Here is a 16,774-nt window from a genome sequence, read left to right on the forward strand (position 1 = left end):
TGAAACCCAAAAAACAGGCACGTATGTGGCAGACTTTGCGTCACAGCAAAAAAGTTTTGGGCGAAGGTCCTCTGGTGGGCTAAGAAAGATTATAGGGAAACAGGTAGAGTGAAAACCTGGACTGTTTTTATTAGGTAAAATATCAGAAAAAAATTAAGATAAGAAAAGTATGTACTTTATATTACGTGTCCTTAACAGCAGCGAGAGTTATATTCGCACAGTACTGGAAAAATGAAGATATACCACAAGGTGAAGTCAGGAAGATGCTAGATTGCGCCGAAATGGATAGATTGACATTGAAAATTAAACAGAAAGAAGATGTAGAATATTATCAAACATGGGATTTATTTTACCAACGGTTGGAAAAAAGGCGTGGAGATTAAGAATGTAAATTTGCATTGTTAAGCACATCCAGATAAACAAGAGTTGGAAAGGACCTTGTAGGTCATCTAGTCCAACCCCCTGCCCAAGCAGGAGACCCTACACCATTTCTGACAGAGGGCAGTCCAGTCTCTTCTTGAAAGTCTCCAGTGATGAAGCTCCCACAACTTCCGAAGGCAACTTCTGTTCCATTAGTTGATTGTTCTCCCTGTCAGAAAGTTTCTACTTATTTCTAAGTTGAATCTCTCCTTGATCAGTTTCCATCCATTATTCCTTGTCTGGCCTTCAAATGCTTTGGAAAATAGCGTGACCCCCTTCCTCCTTTCTGTGGCAGCCCCTCAAATATTGAAAGACTGCTCTCCTGTCTCCCCTGGTCCTTCTCTTCCCTAGACTAGCTTGTCGAAAACTTACTATGGGTTTCAATCCCGAAGCATTCCAAATATTAATCCTAACTGATCCCTGTTCAAATATCTCTTTTTCATTCCTTAAGGGATGAAAATAACGGTGTGATTTTAGGGGGTCAAGCCAAGCCTGAAAATGGTCAAGTGGCTGTTAAGATATTTTCCCTTAACAATCCTATTACTAACTTAACAACTGTACTCGATTCACTTAATAACCATGGAAAGAATGGTCATAAAACGGGGCAAAACTCACTTAAATACATTTCTCACATAGCAATGTCAGTTTTGGGCTCAGTTGTGGTTGTACGATGAGAAGGACCTGTATATAAGATTATTTTTCAGAGAGACAGCTTGGCTTTCAGTAACTGGGTTGGGGGCAGCTTCTCACCTTCGTTTTCCTACCGTGCTTCCAAATGTTCAGATGTTACGACTGCTCTCTCTCTCCCCCTCACCCCCCCACCCCCCCTCCAGCAGGAGGAAGAAAAACAGGGCAGGTTGGAAACTGTGAAATAATTGAAAAATCAATTTACTCCCACCGCCTCGGGCCAAGTGTCTCATTCCCATTTGCAATAGGAGCCAAAAAAAGGCACGCTCCTTTTTAAGCAGTTGCACTGTATATGTTTGCACAAGTGTGCGTGTGTGTGTGTGTCACACACCAGACCACTTACAATGCCATCAGGAATGTCAAAGGGGCACCTGCAGTTTGTAAAAGGAGTCCACGTTGCTGTATTCTTTCCAGGAGACGCACACGCAAACACACACAGAGTGAACACAATGCTTTGCTTCTCCTTTAGTGACGCTCAACTTGCAGAAAGTGAGACTTTCCCCCTCTTCTGAATTTTATTCATTGATTTATTCCTCTCAGAGAAGCTGAAGCTCAAAAGAGCTGATCCCCCTTCGTGGACACGGCCGTTGGTCCATAGTGCCACAGGGTGTCCTGCTTCAGCCTTCTCTAAGCGTGGTTGATAACATCAGCCCCCAACCATCTGGCTCTTCATTTTAGCAACCTTGGGAGGATGGGAGACTGAGTCAATAGTAAGAGAAATAGCACTTCAGACTTATCGACCGCTTCACGGTGCTTTCACAGCCCTCTCTAAGCGGTTTGCAGAGTCAGCCTCTTGCCCCCAACAATCTGGGTCATTTTACCCACCTCGGAAGGATGGAAGGCTGATTCAACCTTCAGCCAGTCAGGATCAAACTCCTGGCAGTGGGCAGAGTTAGCTTGCAATACTGCATTCTAACCACTGTGCAGATGGATGGATGGATGGATGGATGGATGGATGGATGGGAGGGAAGAAGGAAAGGAAAAGGAAAGGAAAGGAAAAGGAAAGGAAAGGAAAGGAAAGGAAAGGAAAGGAAAGGAAAAGGGGAAAAGGGGAAAAGGGGAAAAGAGGAAAAGAGGAAAAAAGGAAAAGGGGAAAAGGGGAAAAGGGGAAAAGGAAAAGAAGGAAAAGGAAAGGACACTAGCAGTATCCCTTAGTCTTATATACTACTTCACAGTGCTTTCCAGCCCTCTCTAAGCAGTTTACAGTCAGTTTAGAACAGTTGCAAGATTTGGCTTTGGCTAGTCTACAGAAAAGACAGACTAGAGGGGACATGATAGCAGTATTCCAGGATTTGAGGGGCTGCCACAAAGAGGAGGGGGTCAAATTATTCTCCAAATCACCTGAAAGCAAGACGAGAAACAATGGATGGAAACTAATCAAGGAGAGGAGCAACCTGGAATTAAGGAGAAACTTCCGAGGACAATCGACCAGTGGAACAGCTTGCCACCAGAAGTTGTGGTTGCTTCATCACTGGAGGCGTTTAAGAAGAGACTGGATAGCCACTTGTCTGGAAAGGTACTATAAGGTCGCCTACTGGAGGAGGGGGTTGGACTAGAAGACCTCCAAAGGTCCCTTCCAGACCTTTCAGTCTGACTCTGGCTCCATGGGAAGCTCCTAGCACAGGCTCACCTTGCAGGCTGCAAGATTCCAGGTTGCTCCTTGGCCGGGGAGTCAGGTGAGGTTATGTAGCTGCCAAACCGGTGACTGGATGTCGGGATGAGCTGGACCCGAGCCAAACTCAGGAGAAATCCTGACGGGGTGGAGAACCTCTGGGTAAGCACTTTTTTTTACGTCCGGGAATTAAATTTACAAGCCTGTCCCTGGATGCTGTTGGCTGATCTTTGAAATAGCAGGTGTGTAGCTTAGAGGGAGGGACGGGAGCAGAGTTGTGCAAAATTTCTGAGGCAGAACCAAGAGAGGAGCCAAAATGAAACGGATAGTCCTCGACTTGCCACAGTAGCGCATCAAATGCCTCTTGCTAAGCAAAACTTTTGTTAAATGACTTTTTTTGAGAGAGGGGGAGAGGGAGAAGCGCACGAGAGAGGGAGAGAGAGAGGAGAGAGAGAGGAGAGAGAGAGAGAGAGAAGAGAAAGAGTGAGAGAGGGAGAGGGAGAGAGAGGGAGAGAAAGAGAAGAGAAAGAGTGAGAGAGGGAGAGGGAAGAGAGAGGAGAGAGATGGAGAGAGGAGAGAGAGAAGAGAAAGAGAGTGAGAGCAGGAGAGGGAGAGAGAGAGAGAAGAGAGGGGAGAGAGAGAGAGAGAAGAGAGAGAGAGGGAGAGGGAGAGAGAAGAGAACAAGAGCGGGAGAGAGGAGAGGAGAGAGGGAGAGAGGAGAGGAGAGAGGGAGAGAGGAGAGAGAGGGAGAGAGAAAGGAGAAAGAGAGAGAAGAGGGAGAGAAAGAGAAGAGAAAGAGCGAGAGAGGGAGAGAGGGAGAGAGAGAGAGAGAAGAGAAAGAGGCCGGGAGCGGGAGAGAGGAGAGGAGAGAGGGAGACAGGAGAGAGACGGAGAGAGAAAGGAGAAAGAGAGAGAAGAGAGAGAGAGAAGAGAAAGAGCGAGAGAGGGAGAAGGGAGAGAGAGGGAGAGAGAGAGAGAGAGCAGGAGAGGGAGAGAGGAGAGGAGAAAGAGAGAGGAGAGAGAGAAGAGAGAGAGAGGGGGAGAGGAAGGGAAAGAAAGAGACCCTTGTCATAACAAATATGTGGTGGTAACCATCCTTGCTCAGCGTTGTAAGATTGCTGAGTAGTAAAAGGGACATTAGGAGACCTTTGCTCAGTCACTAGGCAACCAGTAGCAATGGGGAGCTGACTGAGAGAGGCTCCCACCCAAAGATCCTCCAAGGATTTTCCTGGAATTGAACTCAACATGAGCTTATGCTAAAATGGATATTCTCCTTCCATTCTGTAGGACAAGTGACCGGTTGACGTTCTCCTTCCATCTGGTAGGACAGTCATTGGTCCCCTCTCATCTTTGAGCTCCGCAAATGTGGGTCTTCTCCAGTCCTCCTTTCATGTCTGATTATATACTGACCAGACACTGATGCGGTGATCCTTGGAGCCAGCTGCCATTAGTCTCTCACTGGGCTTCTTGTGATCTGAGAAGGCTACGCAGTAGACGGTTGACGTGTGGTAGTCCAAGACAGCTAACGGCTTAAGCTTCTTCCAGCCGAAGAGGCGGATGCGGTGATCCCAACCGGCTGTTGCCAAGATCTTCTTGTCTTGACGTAGACTCACCTCGGAGATCCCAGGATTGGTGAGCTGGTACGTTTGTTGAAGCTACGGAAAACACCAGATGTGGAAAGATGAGCATGGCAAAAGTTTATTTGTGCGGTCAAAAGAAACACTCAGATAAAGTTGACCTCATTGCTCCCCAAAGAAGGGAAGCCCTGTCTCTCCCGTCCTCCACTTCCTGCCATTTCTTTCCCTATTGATATGTTGACACTGTGACAAGGCTTATAAGTTACAAGTATAGAAAGACTTCTTGCAATTGTCTTCTCTGTTTCCTGGCGCAAATTCTACCTGCCGCTTAGAAGAACAACTAAGATGATGAAGGGCCTGGAGGTTAAAATGCGTTTCGAACGGTTGCAGGAATTGGATATGGTTAGTCTAGAGAAAAGAAGGAATAGGTGGGACAGGATAGCAGGGTTCCCATATTTGAGGGGCTTCCACAAAAGAGAGGGAGTCAAGCTATTCTCCAAAGCACTGGAAAGCAAAACAAGAAGAAATGGACGGAAATTAATCAAGGAGAGAAGCAAGCTGGAATTAAGGAGAAACTTCCTAACAATCAGGACAATTAACTAGTGGAACGACTCGCCTGCAGAAGTTATGGGAGCTCCATCACCGGAGGTTTTCAAGAAGAGACTGGACAGCCACTTGTATGAAATATAGGGTCTCCTTCTTGAGCAAGGGGTTGGACTAGAAGACCCCTTCCAACTCAGTTAGATATCTAGAGTAGTGTTTCTCAATCTTCGCCACTGTAAGATGTGTGGGCTTTAACTCCCAGCGTGGCTGGCTGGGGAGTTCTGGAAACTGAGGTCTTAAAATTGCAAAGCGTGGACATCTCTGGTCTACACAGGGACCAGCTCAAACAGGCTTCCGTCGTGCCATCCTGAAATGGCTGAACGAGAGCTTCTGAAAAACATTCTGCTATCAAAACAGTGGAGTGACAGTGGAGTGCCATGGTTATCTCAGGAGCTTGGAACGTCCACCTAATGCCCCACCTGGTTTATATTATTAATTCAAACAGATAGAAGGGAAGAAATTAAAGGGGGTTTGTAATAGTCTGAACAAAGAGGAGGAGGAGAGGAGGAGAGAAAGAGGAGGAGAAGGGGAGGAGAGAAAGACAAGGTGGAGGAGGAGGAGGAGGAAGGGGAGAGAAAGAGAGGACAGGAGGAGGAAGAGGAAGAGAGGATAAAAAGGAGAGGAGGAGGAGGAGAGAAAGGAAGGGAAGGAAAAAGAGGAGGAAGAGAAGGAAAAAGAAGGGAAGAAGGACAAGGCTTTGATTTGTTAACTTTAATCCATCCTAATTGGCTACTGTGGAAATTGGGATAGATTTACCCTTCTGGCACTCAAATTTTCATTTCTTTCATATTTTGGCAAAGCTAGACATGGCTGCAAGTAGAATAACTCCTGGTTTTTCTCAGGAGCCTGTTTTGGCTACAATTTGGCTGGCACGTGACCCCAAATTTATTATTAGGAAGCGTGATGACATACAGACCTTGTTGAAATGAGCAGATCCTGAATTTTCAATTGGATGGGACACGAAACACAAACGCCGTTTCCGCTTGGAGAAAATTTTTTTTTTTTAGAGCTGGGAGCAGACCCAGAAGTCAAAATGATCGTAAAAACCATAACTTCTAACTTCCCTTCTATCACCCCAGTTCCCAATTCTCTTTTCTATTTATGGCCCTTGCTTAGATATGACAATTCAAAATATATTTTTTTTCCCCCTCTTCTCCAGAGTTCTTGCTAGAGTCGGATGAGTTTTCTGACATCTTTTCCTAAATTATTTTCAAAGCTGCATAGCCCTCCCTGGAGGAGCATCACGCTTGCTCAGAGAGCGTAGATTTTCTTCCGTTTCAATCTCCGGCTGGCTCCCGAGCCAGGAATGTAGCAGCCATAAACTGTACACAGTTCAAAGATCGGCCCTTTCCTTTGAAAGACAAACATGGAAATCATAAACAGGTAGTCTTTGACTTATGACCACAATGGAGCCCAAAATTTATGTTGCTAGGTGAGGCATTCCTTAAGTGAGTTTGATGATGCCCTTTCTGGCTAATTGTGAAGTGAATAACTGCAACTGTTAAATAATTTACACAGCCATTAAGTGAATCTGGCTTCCCCATCGACTTTGCTTGTCGGAAGTCCGCAACCATCACAAATGTGAATCAGTTGTCAAGCAGCCATTGTAATGGTCTCTAAAGGGAATGGTGGAATGGAATGGAATGGAATGGAAGAGTAGAGTAGAGTAGAGTAGAGTAGAGTAGAGTAGAGTGGTAGGGTAGGGTAGGGTAGGGTAGGGTAGGGTAGGGTAGGGTAGGGTAGAGTAGAGTAGAGTAGAATAGAATAGAATAGAATAGAATAGAATAGAATAGAATAGAATGAGCTGGAAGGGACTTTGGAGGTCTTCTAGCCCAGCCACCTGTTCAAGGAGGAGATCCTATACCATTTCAGACAAATAGATGTCCAGTCTCTTCTTGAAAACTTCCAGTGATGAAGCACCCACAACTTCTGGTGGCAAACTGTTCCACTGGTTAATTGTCCTCACTGTTAGGGAGTTTCTCCTTAATTCCAAGTTGCTTCTCTCCTCGATTAGTTTCCATCCATTGTTTCTTGTCCTGCCCTCTAAGTTGCTTTGGAAAATAGATCAAAAGGCTTGGAAGAACCACAATGTCTACAGCAGTATGAATAACATCCAGAAGAGTAAAAAAAACCAAAGGCATCACGTTAAAAAGTCACACGCTGGACTTTAATATCTTGTTTTTGGGGTGAGTGTGGGGGAAGAGAGGGGCTTGGTCTGTTTCTGTAAAAACACTTTTTTTTTAAGTTTTGCATTTTAACTTTTTTGAAGAAAAATTAAAAATTTGAAAGACAAAAAGAGAAAGGGGGGAGCAGAGAGAGAGAGAGAGAGAGAGAGAGAGAGAGAGAGAAGCTTAAACTAAGTGTTAAATTCCCTCCAATCAATCTTCTCCACTCGTATTATTTTTTTAGATATTCCCAATAAAATTTCCTCACTCACTTCTGACCCATGCCGAAATCTAACCTCAGACATCTGGATCACCAAGATGGAAAGGTTTACACACACACACGCACACACGCGCACACACACACCCCTCTGATGCAACATGGAGGATGGTTCCCATCTCCAACTCTGCGGAGCAGGCCCTCCAGAGGTGCCTAAATATTTTTTTTCAAAGCCTACCAGGCTGTTAGTGCAAAACTGAAGACGTGGTTTAGGGTGGGCGAAGAGAGAGACCGACCTCCAGTTTCTCCTGCCCCTTGTGGCTCCAGACGCAAAGCTGCTTCTCCGAGGAACCGGACGCTCCCTTGGCCTTCTCCGCGTCGAAGTCAAGGCTCATGACCGGCTCCTGATGACAGGTGAGCCGACTCAGCATTTGTCTCAGGGACAGATTCCATAGAACCACTGATCCGTCCTCATAGCCGGCCAAAAGGAGAGGATGCGAGCCAGTGTTGGGCTGAGAGAGCAAAGACAGCAAACATGGAAGGAAGGCCGATCCTGGTTAGTCCTCGACTTACAACAGTTCGTTTAGTGTCCAAGGCACTGAACAAAGTTTGACTTGGGACCGTTTTTCACCCTTCAACTCCATCCTCCTAGTCAACCCTTCCTTTTTTTAATTAAATTTTTATTAATCTCTCTCTATATATATATACATAAGAGCGAAAAACCACTCACACATCATCACAAAATCTCCAGAGCCGTAAAGCCTACAAACTTGAAATTTGGCACGTAGGTTCCTCTTGGCTTCTAGGTGCTCACTAAGAAAGGATTTTAACAAATGACCATCAAAGCATTAGTATTTCCCATATTATTATTATTATTATTAACGCTCTGATGCTAAGGAGTTCTACTCCCCCTCCCCACCTGAAAAGAAATCTGTTCCAAATGCAAAACACAAGCAGAGGAGAGGAGTTTCAATTTCAGTTTTACAGCATCAAGCAGCTTTAGTACAGAACAGTTGAGCTAAGCCACGTCCAGGCTCCTTGCTGTCTCCTTCTTGCTCACACAGCAAATACTGCTTCAGTTTCCAAACAGCCCTCAACTCTCTATCACAGTGCCAGGACGCTAGCCACATGAATACTGATGGATGCTGGTTGGCAGAGGCAGAATTTCACCACCACCCCCTATTTTCCTCCCCAAAAAGTAAGGAAAAGATGATTCATGAGTGTCCGCCTCTCGGACCGTGTTGCGGGCAAAGTGGTTTCCTAATTAGCTCCCATTGGCTTACCTGCCACATCCTCAGAGACATGGGCATCCCCAGTTTAGCATCCGTCTCCGGCTTCAAGGTACAGATTGATGTCTTGGATGGCATCTCGAGAACATGAACCTGATATTAAAGAAACACGTCGAATTGGCCACCAGCCAGACACCAAGGAACCAAAACGCAAGCGAAAACTTTCCGAGCGATTTGCAAGAGGCTGGGGCAAACGGCCCCCATTATATATAATATACGAGCCACGGTGGCACAGGGATTAGAGGTGCAGTACTGCAGGCTACTTCTGCTGACTGCCGGCTGCCCTGGCAATTTGGCAGTTCGAATCTCGCCGGGCTCGAGGTTGACTCGGCCTTCCCTCCTTCTAGCGTGTGCTCCATCACGAGAGGTTTTTAAAAAGAGACCGGACCTTTGTCTGCTTGAACACGGGGTTGGACTAGAAGACCTCCAAGGTCCCTTCTTTCTATTCCTATTCTATTCTATTCTATTCTGCAATTTGGCAGTTTGAATCTCACCAGGTTCAAGGTCGGCTCAGCCTTCCATCCTTCCGATGTGGGTAAAATGAGGACCCAGATTGTTGGGGGCGGGAAGCTGACTCTGTAAACCGCTTAGAGAGGGCTGGTGAAGCGGTATATAAGTCTAAGTACCATTGCTATTGCTATCAAGCAGTTTCCATATCAGTGAGTTTGAAGCCTGCTTTAAACTCCTTTCCAAGCTGGATCCAGACACTAAAATGCTAAATAAAAATTTAATGTAGTTTAGAGGGCTGGGAAGCACTGTAAATTGGTGGGTAAATTCTATTCTATTCTATTCTGTTCTGTTCTGTTCTGTTCTATTCTATTCTGTGATTCTATTCTATTCTAACTCTATTCTGTTCTATTCTATTCTATTCTATTCTACTCTACACTACTCTACTCTACTCTATTCACTATTCTATTCACTATTCTGTTCTATTCTGTGATTCCATTCTATTCTATTCTATTCTATTCTATTCTACTCTACTCTATTCTATTCACTATTCTATTCACTATTCTGTTCTATTCTGTGATTCCATTCTATTCTATTCTATTTTTAATTCTAATTCTATTCTATTTCTTTTCCCCTCAAAATACCACAGTCTTCCCTCCTCCTCCTCCTCCTCTCTGCAAACCCCACTTCTTTCCAGCACTGATGATGTTACCTAGTTTGGTAATGAAACGTCAGCGAGAAAAGAACCCAGCTCAGACTGCATGCAGTCGAGGAGCTCCACAGGGTGAAGGGTTCAATAAATTTAATTCCAATTGCAATAGTCTTTCAATATTTTCCTACCTCCTGGTGTTTTTTTCCCCCTTTCCTCGGCCTCCTTCCCAGCTTCGTGCACTTCTACCCCCCAAAATAAAAAAAATGCACTTGCTCGTTGAAATGCAACTTTGGGGGCTGCACATGGAGTAGCTAGAGGGTGGCCTTGCCAGCCCAGCGTGTTGCATTCAACACACCACTTAAAAATTAACCTTCAAAACTAACCCTGCGCCTCTGCGCCGAAGCCCCCTCCTGCTCTCCCCCTGGGAGAACAAAAAAAAAAAACCCGAGACCAAACTGTTTCAGGAATACAAACGCCAGTCGGAATAGTTTGTGGATTGTATTTCAATTCCTGCAGAGTGTGTGTGTGTGTGTGTCCGTGGAGTGGAGTGGGGGGAGGAAGAGGACGCCCCACACCTATAATTTACGGCTGACACATTTTTCAACGGGGAAAGGACAGCTGAGCCGAAGCAGGGAAAAGACCTGAATGGATCTTGGGAGAGAATCAAATAGATCTTGCTTGGTTCCGCTTCGGGTACCACCAAGAGAGCCGGCTGAATCTGGGCATGTGCAGAAATTCGACGGTGCTGGAGGCCTTTGGATGAGACGCACCCACCGTGAAATGCACCGCCTGATCCTACTGTCCTTTTTATTTTTTTTGAAAAGAAGAATATGGGAAGAAACCAGCTTATTTGTTTTTATTATCCGTTTAGATCTGTCTCTTTCTCTCTCTTCCTTTCCTTTCCTTCTTTCCTTTCCTTCCTATCTTCCCTTCCTCTTTTCCTTTCTTCCTTTCCTTTCCCTTCTTCCTTCCCTTCCCTTCCCTCTCTTCTCTCTTCCCTTCCTTCCCTCTTTTCTTTCCCTTCCCTTCCCTCTCCTCCCTTTCCTTTCCCTTCCCTCTCCTTTCTCCTTCCTTCCTTCCCTCTCCTCTTCCCTTCCCTCCCTTCCCTCTTTTCTTTCCCTTCCCTCTCCTTTCTCCTTCCTTCCTTCCCTTCCCTCTCCTCCCTTTCCTTTCCCCCTTCCCCTCCCATCTCCTCTCCTCTCCTTTCCTTCTTTCCTTTCCTTTCCTTTCCTTTCCTTTCCTTTCCTTTCCTTCCCTCTCCTCCCTTTCCTTTCCCCCTTCCCCTCCCATCTCCTCTCCTCTCCTTTCCTTCTTTCCTTTCCTTTCCTTTCCTTTCCTTTCCTTTCCTTTCCTTTCCTTTCCTTTCCTTTCCTTTCCTTTCCTTTCCTTTCCTTTCCTTTCCTTCCCCTCTCCTCCCTTTCCTTTCCCCTTCCCCTCCCATCTCCTCTCCTCTCCTTTCCTTCTTTCCTTTCCTTTCAAGAGCGGTAATTCTCAACCCTGAATGGTTCATAAGCATGGTTATGAATACACGAGACGGATACGAATAAAAAAAGAAACAATAGGACAGGGACGGTAGGCACGATTGGTCCACTTATACACACACCCCTGCAGACCTCTTAGGAAAGGGCTGAGGTCAGTAGGAGACAGTCTAAGGTCTAAAGTCTTCACTGGGATTGGATTCAAACATGGTCCCAGTCCCAGTCTGACACAACGGGATTGCTTGTTCCAAGATTGGACAAGTTGTGGCATGAGCAACTTTGACTAGATTGACAGAACTTTCACCCATGTTGCTGTCGGGCGTTGGAAAAATAATATCCTACTTAGCATGTAATTTAAAACCAGAAGAAGAAGGTTTCCCCAGGGAAAAATAAGTTTTTTTTTTTTAAACTTTTGCCTGGGGTTAATAAGGTTCTTCTGTGGCTACAGGTCACCCCAAGAAAATGTGTTCTTTTTTTTGCAAATTTCTAAGGCGTTTTAAACAGGTTTCTGGCAAATTGGCAAGAGAAATGCGTGTTTCTGACTGTTTTAGGGCAATCAGGAACAAATAAATGCCTGTTTAGATCTTATTATTCATAGACAGAACCTGCTCCAAGAGGAGAAAAAAAAAATCTATTTTGGAGAATGGCCAAGTGTAAATACATATTAAGTCTTCGTGTTAATCATAAGCCTCAAAGTGCTTTGGCTTGGGGTTTAAGGAGGTTTCCCAGTTTTATGGAGTTTCTCTGCGTTCCAAATTTTTTATTAGTTTATCACTGAGTCATAAGCCAGCCATTGTACGGCGGCAGCCAAAAAAGCGAATACAATCCTTATTTCTATTGTATGCATGCTTTTGACTAAATAAGTAAGTAAATAAACAACCAAGCTTCTGTTCCATGTTGCTGCCTGAAAATTTATCCTTAATTCTTCTGACGTCCCCTCTTCCGTTAAGTTCATCGATCCAGCAATATTTCTCCCTGTCCCATTTATGACACCAGAGTCACCTTCCCAGATTCCTTCCACACCAGTCCCATGACTCCGTGCCATAGGCCGAGCTCAGAGGAACATCTGGGAGAGTCCTTGGCCGCCACCAGGCAAGGCAGAGAAGATACGCCTTAGAGGAATGACTTACCTCTTCCAACCCTTTCCACGGGGTGGCTAGGAGGGACCGTTTCTCCGTCACCTCAGAGAGGGAACATTTGCAGAACCCGACGTTCTCCGTGGAAAGGCTTTCTGTGATGACGTTCCTTCCTTCGGATAAGTCCCACAGGTGGATGTTCTGGTCACGGCCCTGACTTTTGACAATCAAAATGGTTACTGGTCACGTGGAGAATCCACTGGGGGAGAATGTTCACTCCCTTCTCCATGAGTTTATTTACTGTAGTTATTTAGCTTATGTCTCCGGGGTCATTCGGTGTTCTGATCTAGGCTTCACAAGACTTCCCACAAAACCCCTTTTTATTAGGCTATAATGTGAATTCCTGTGATTTACATCTAGCAAAGTCCGGGCAAACAGTCTTTCAAGGGTGCATTACAAGCACAGGAACTTATCAGGCTTGGAGAGTTGCCAGGCCGATAGCTTCCAAGCGCGGCGCTGTACAGGAAATACTTGGCAAGGAGTCTCTGAGAGTCACGAACAAATCTTCACACTAATTAAACGAACTACTTGTCTCCTGCACACACCATCCCCTTTCACTACTATTTATTCCCTATGGGAGGGGCCATTCACCATCCACCTGTCCCTTTACTCCCGAGTCGACCCTTGTTCCTTAACTGTTCCCTTCTTCTGGCAGTTCTATGCATGCGCACATCAGGAGCAGGCTCCAGCTGTTCTTCTGCCTCACTTGATGTCTGACTCCGAAAGCAGCTGATAACTGTCAGGCAGCCTTGGCCCCATCTCTGCCTCCGACACAGAGCCCTCGTCCGAGTCTTCCCCAGACTCCAGGACTGGCCCATGTCCCTCCCCAACCTCCTCACTGTCCGAGTCTGCTGCCAGCTCTGCTGGTGGGCTACAACATTCAGGTTCGTGGCAGTTTCCTTAATGAAACTCCATGTTCCTAGTCAACCCTTCCTTGAACACAACTCTGCCTTAAATGTCCAACTCAACAGGTGACCCCAGACTACAGGTACAACAGTTCATTAAGTGACTGTTCACAACGGCACTGGAAAAAAGTGACTTATGACCATTTTTCACACTTATAACTGTTGCAGCCTTTCCGTGGTCAAGTGGTTTATATTCAGATGCTTGACAACTGTTTCATATTTACGACGGTCGCAGTGTCTTGGGGTCATGTGATCCCTGTTGCAATCTTCTAATAAAGGAAGTCAATGGGGCAGCCCAATGTGTTTCCGCCCTAACAACTGCAGAGATTCACTAAAAGACCGCCGCCAGAACGGTCATAAAATGGGGCAAAACTCAACTCAACAACTGTCTCACTTAGCCACAGAAATTTGGGGGTTCATAAGTTGAGGATTACTTGACATCTAGGTTACCAAAACTTGAGTTACGCCTTGCTAAAATGGAGGCTCACCTAAGGAGTCCATTTTTTCTATTGGATATTGTTTTCACACAGTACACTGAATTTCCACCATGGCCATTCAGGCTACCACAGACTCGCCGCGTCTTCAGATTCCAGATATGGATCAGCCCGTTAGAAGATCTGTTTTAAAATAAAACCAAAAAAAAAAAAAATAAGAGAAAAAGAATAAACCACGATTTTTGACATTCGGACTCGGCTTTTAATGCAAAAGATTCCGATGAACAGAGTTGGAAGGGACCTTGTAGGTCATCTAGTCCAACCCCCCCACCCAAGCAGGGGACCCTACGCCATTTCTGACAGATGGCAGTCCAGTCTCTTCTTGAAAGCCTCCAGGGATGAAGCGTCCACCACTTCCAAAAGCAACTTCTGTTCCATGGGTGGATTGTTCCCACTGTCAGGAAATTTTGCCTTAATAATTGTTAGATCTTGCACCCAATTGTAAAGAAAAGAGAAGCTAAAAAGAGGAGATAATTACATCTCTTATTTAAATGAAACATCCCCTCTAGTTCCTTTGCCGTTTCCTTGTGTGTGTGTGTTTTAGATTTTAAATCACTTAGATGGGATAACTTATAAATAACACGGAAGAATAAATATCACACCGTTGTATTTGTAAAAGTAGAACTTTTCCCGCTTCCAGTCATGTCTGACTCCATGGCACAGTGCTCAGCTCCGTTTCTTGGCAGAGGGAGTCAGCATTGTCCGAAGACAATTTTCGTGGTCATGTGGCCAAATGGCTATTGTCATGCCCCTGTTGGAATCTGACTTGGAGGGGGAGGCCGGGTAGCTGACAGGGAGTGGGAGTGTGGCTCCGTTGGCTGTGGAAGAAACTGGGAAAGGGCAAAGTCTGGCTGGGCAGAGCAGGGGAGAGGTAGAACAAGGGAGAGGGAATTCAGAGGAAGACCCAGACCTACCCTCTCTTCACTCTAGGACACGCGGGGAGGAATGGAGAAGGGAGCAACATGAGTTGCGTGGCTTACGGAGGAGGAAAGGGCCCTGATCCCCTTCATTAGCTTCAGCTTGGAACACAGTGTTTAAAAAGGGAAACTACACAAAGCAAGTTGTTGGGAGCAAATCGTGAATTATCTGATATCATCGAGGCTCATCTGGGTTCCTGGCATCTTCCCAACCGTGTGTGTTTGGCTGTGCTTTCAAATCTGCAATTCCTTCTCCTGCCCTGTCAAGTTAATTACTTCAGCTTGGTTTGTGTGGATTTTTAGCTAGTTTATTTGTACTTTTCGGACTGAATTTTCTCCACTTAAAGACTGTTCTTGGGAGTTTTTTCTCCAGCGGAAGGTAACCTGGACATTGAGGGCAAAGTTGGAGATAATTAAAGGGACTCTTCTTGCTTATTTGACTGTGTTGCCTTTTTGCCACGCCCCTTTGAGTCATCACAGCTATTGGCCAAAGGCACGCAAAGGGCTGTAATCTTCCCATCACAGTGGTACCTATTTATCTAGTTGCAATCGGCATGCTTTCGAACTGCTAGGTGAACAGGAGCTGGAGCAGGGAAAGGGAACTCACTCCGTTGCATAGAGCTTGGGTCTCGAACCCTGCCGGCTCTCCAGCCGACAAGCCCAGTGGTCTTTAACCACTGAGCCATAGCGCCCCCTTCTTTTGTATTTGTATTTGCAGCCAGTTGTATGAGGGGTCCTTGGTGCTCACAGGCATTTCATTACCCTAACTAGGCAATGTCATCAGTGCTAGTCAATTGCATGCTCTTTCTTTACTCACCCTGAGTAAAGGATGGGAAAATCTGGATCTGGGTTCGAACACTGAAAACACAGTGTATTAATGCCACTGTTTGCTCCTCGTAAAACATAGACAGGATCTGGCATAGATGCAGCCATCATGACACAGCCAATTAGAAGTTCCTGAAAAAAAAAAAGAAAGGAAAGATGGAAACACAAGCTGTTTTAATTTTAACAGATTGCATCTCTCGACTTCATCCAGATCTTCATTAAGAAACAAATTTTACATGCTGGTTTATTGTTTGCATGCAAGGCGTGAACGCAACTCTTCCTCCAACGTTCTTTGATGTCACCCTTGGGGTTGTTAACTTTCCGAATGTCAGCTGTCAATGCTGATGAATAATCTTCAAGATTGATTTGTTTTGGGTGACTTTCAATTCCTCGGGATCTTCAGCACGGCTGGTTCTTGGGTACAAAATTCACCAGGCGTCACAAAATTCACAAGAAGCTCCACCAAGACAATGGCCAAACTTCTCAAGACCTTCCAAGTGCTGGCATGCATCTCTTCCTAGGGTGCCCTGTCTTAATTCAGAAACATGCCACAGGAAATTATCCTGGAAGCCGATGAGCAATTCTGGAAAATGTATATATTTTCCCGGCTAAGCAGAATAAACACACACCAGAGTCACCCTAAAGGCAATCTGGAAGGATCAGGAAAATTTTAATCACTCTTGTTCTTCCTTCCCCAAGTGATTGACTGAAGTTTTGCTGATGGAAGGATAAGACTTGCGGTGTGTGAATTTGGGGAGGAATCTTTAGCTGGCACGGAACAAGATGTGCCAAGTGCGTGTTTTTACAAAGGTCTTATCTAAGGTGCAAACTTGGCGCAGGAAAAGAGGGAGTTACCACCGTCTATCAAATCTTGTCTGGTTAAATCATCTTACTTGCTCTTCTCTGCCCTGTTTCCAAAGAGGCTGAGACTTTGGAAATAGTGCAATAGAGAAGTGCAATTAAGATAGTTATGATAATGATAACAGAGTAACTGAGGGCTGGATTTTGGTATCGACAAACTTGCCAGATTCCAGAGGTCAATTTTAGTCCTGGTTGGCCACCAGAATGCATTAGATCTACATTGTTTAAAGACACTTGGAGAGTTAGAGAGAAGTAGGAGCTTCCATCACAAAATAAGTTAGCGAGATCTACAATTAATGATCCTTCCTTTTATTGCCTTTGTGGAAAAAAAAATACAGCAAACTAGCCCCTCACTCCTTACCTGGCAAACTTGCCTGCTAAATTGCTATTTGTCCTTTTTCCGACTATCAGCTGTTCTGCTGTGCCAGGAGATTTAGATTAGCTAGCAAGCAGGAAATGGTTGGATTTCTTGCTTTCTAGCTAGTCTTT

General features: G+C 45.3%; 1 protein-coding gene across 2 annotated transcripts in view; it reads right to left on the reverse strand.

The window, feature by feature from the left end:
* GNB1L (G protein subunit beta 1 like) overlaps positions 1-16,774 on the reverse strand; it is a 195,262-nt gene that overhangs the window by 165,585 nt on the left and 12,903 nt on the right. Inside the window, exons 2-7 of one of the 2 annotated variants that reach the window (XR_015739632.1) lie at positions 15,417-15,556; positions 13,677-13,805; positions 12,278-12,440; positions 8,565-8,663; positions 7,578-7,793; positions 2,690-4,374 (exon numbers count right to left, since the gene is read on the reverse strand). Coding sequence is in view for 1 of the 2 variants with exons in the window: in XM_026716224.2 (XP_026572009.1) it covers positions 4,108-4,374; positions 7,578-7,793; positions 8,565-8,663; positions 12,278-12,440; positions 13,677-13,805; positions 15,417-15,535 (993 nt within the window). In the remaining variant the exon portion in view is untranslated. Of the gene's footprint in view, positions 1-104; positions 4,375-7,577; positions 7,794-8,564; positions 8,664-12,277; positions 12,441-13,676; positions 13,806-15,416; positions 15,557-16,774 lie in introns of those variants that run through there. The other variant, XM_026716224.2, reaches the window with a different exon arrangement.

Source organism: Pseudonaja textilis, chromosome 15 (genome assembly GCF_049901715.1).
Source record: "Pseudonaja textilis isolate UNSWEBS1 chromosome 15, rPseTex1.2, whole genome shotgun sequence".
Classification (NCBI taxonomy): Eukaryota; Metazoa; Chordata; class Lepidosauria; order Squamata; family Elapidae; genus Pseudonaja; species Pseudonaja textilis.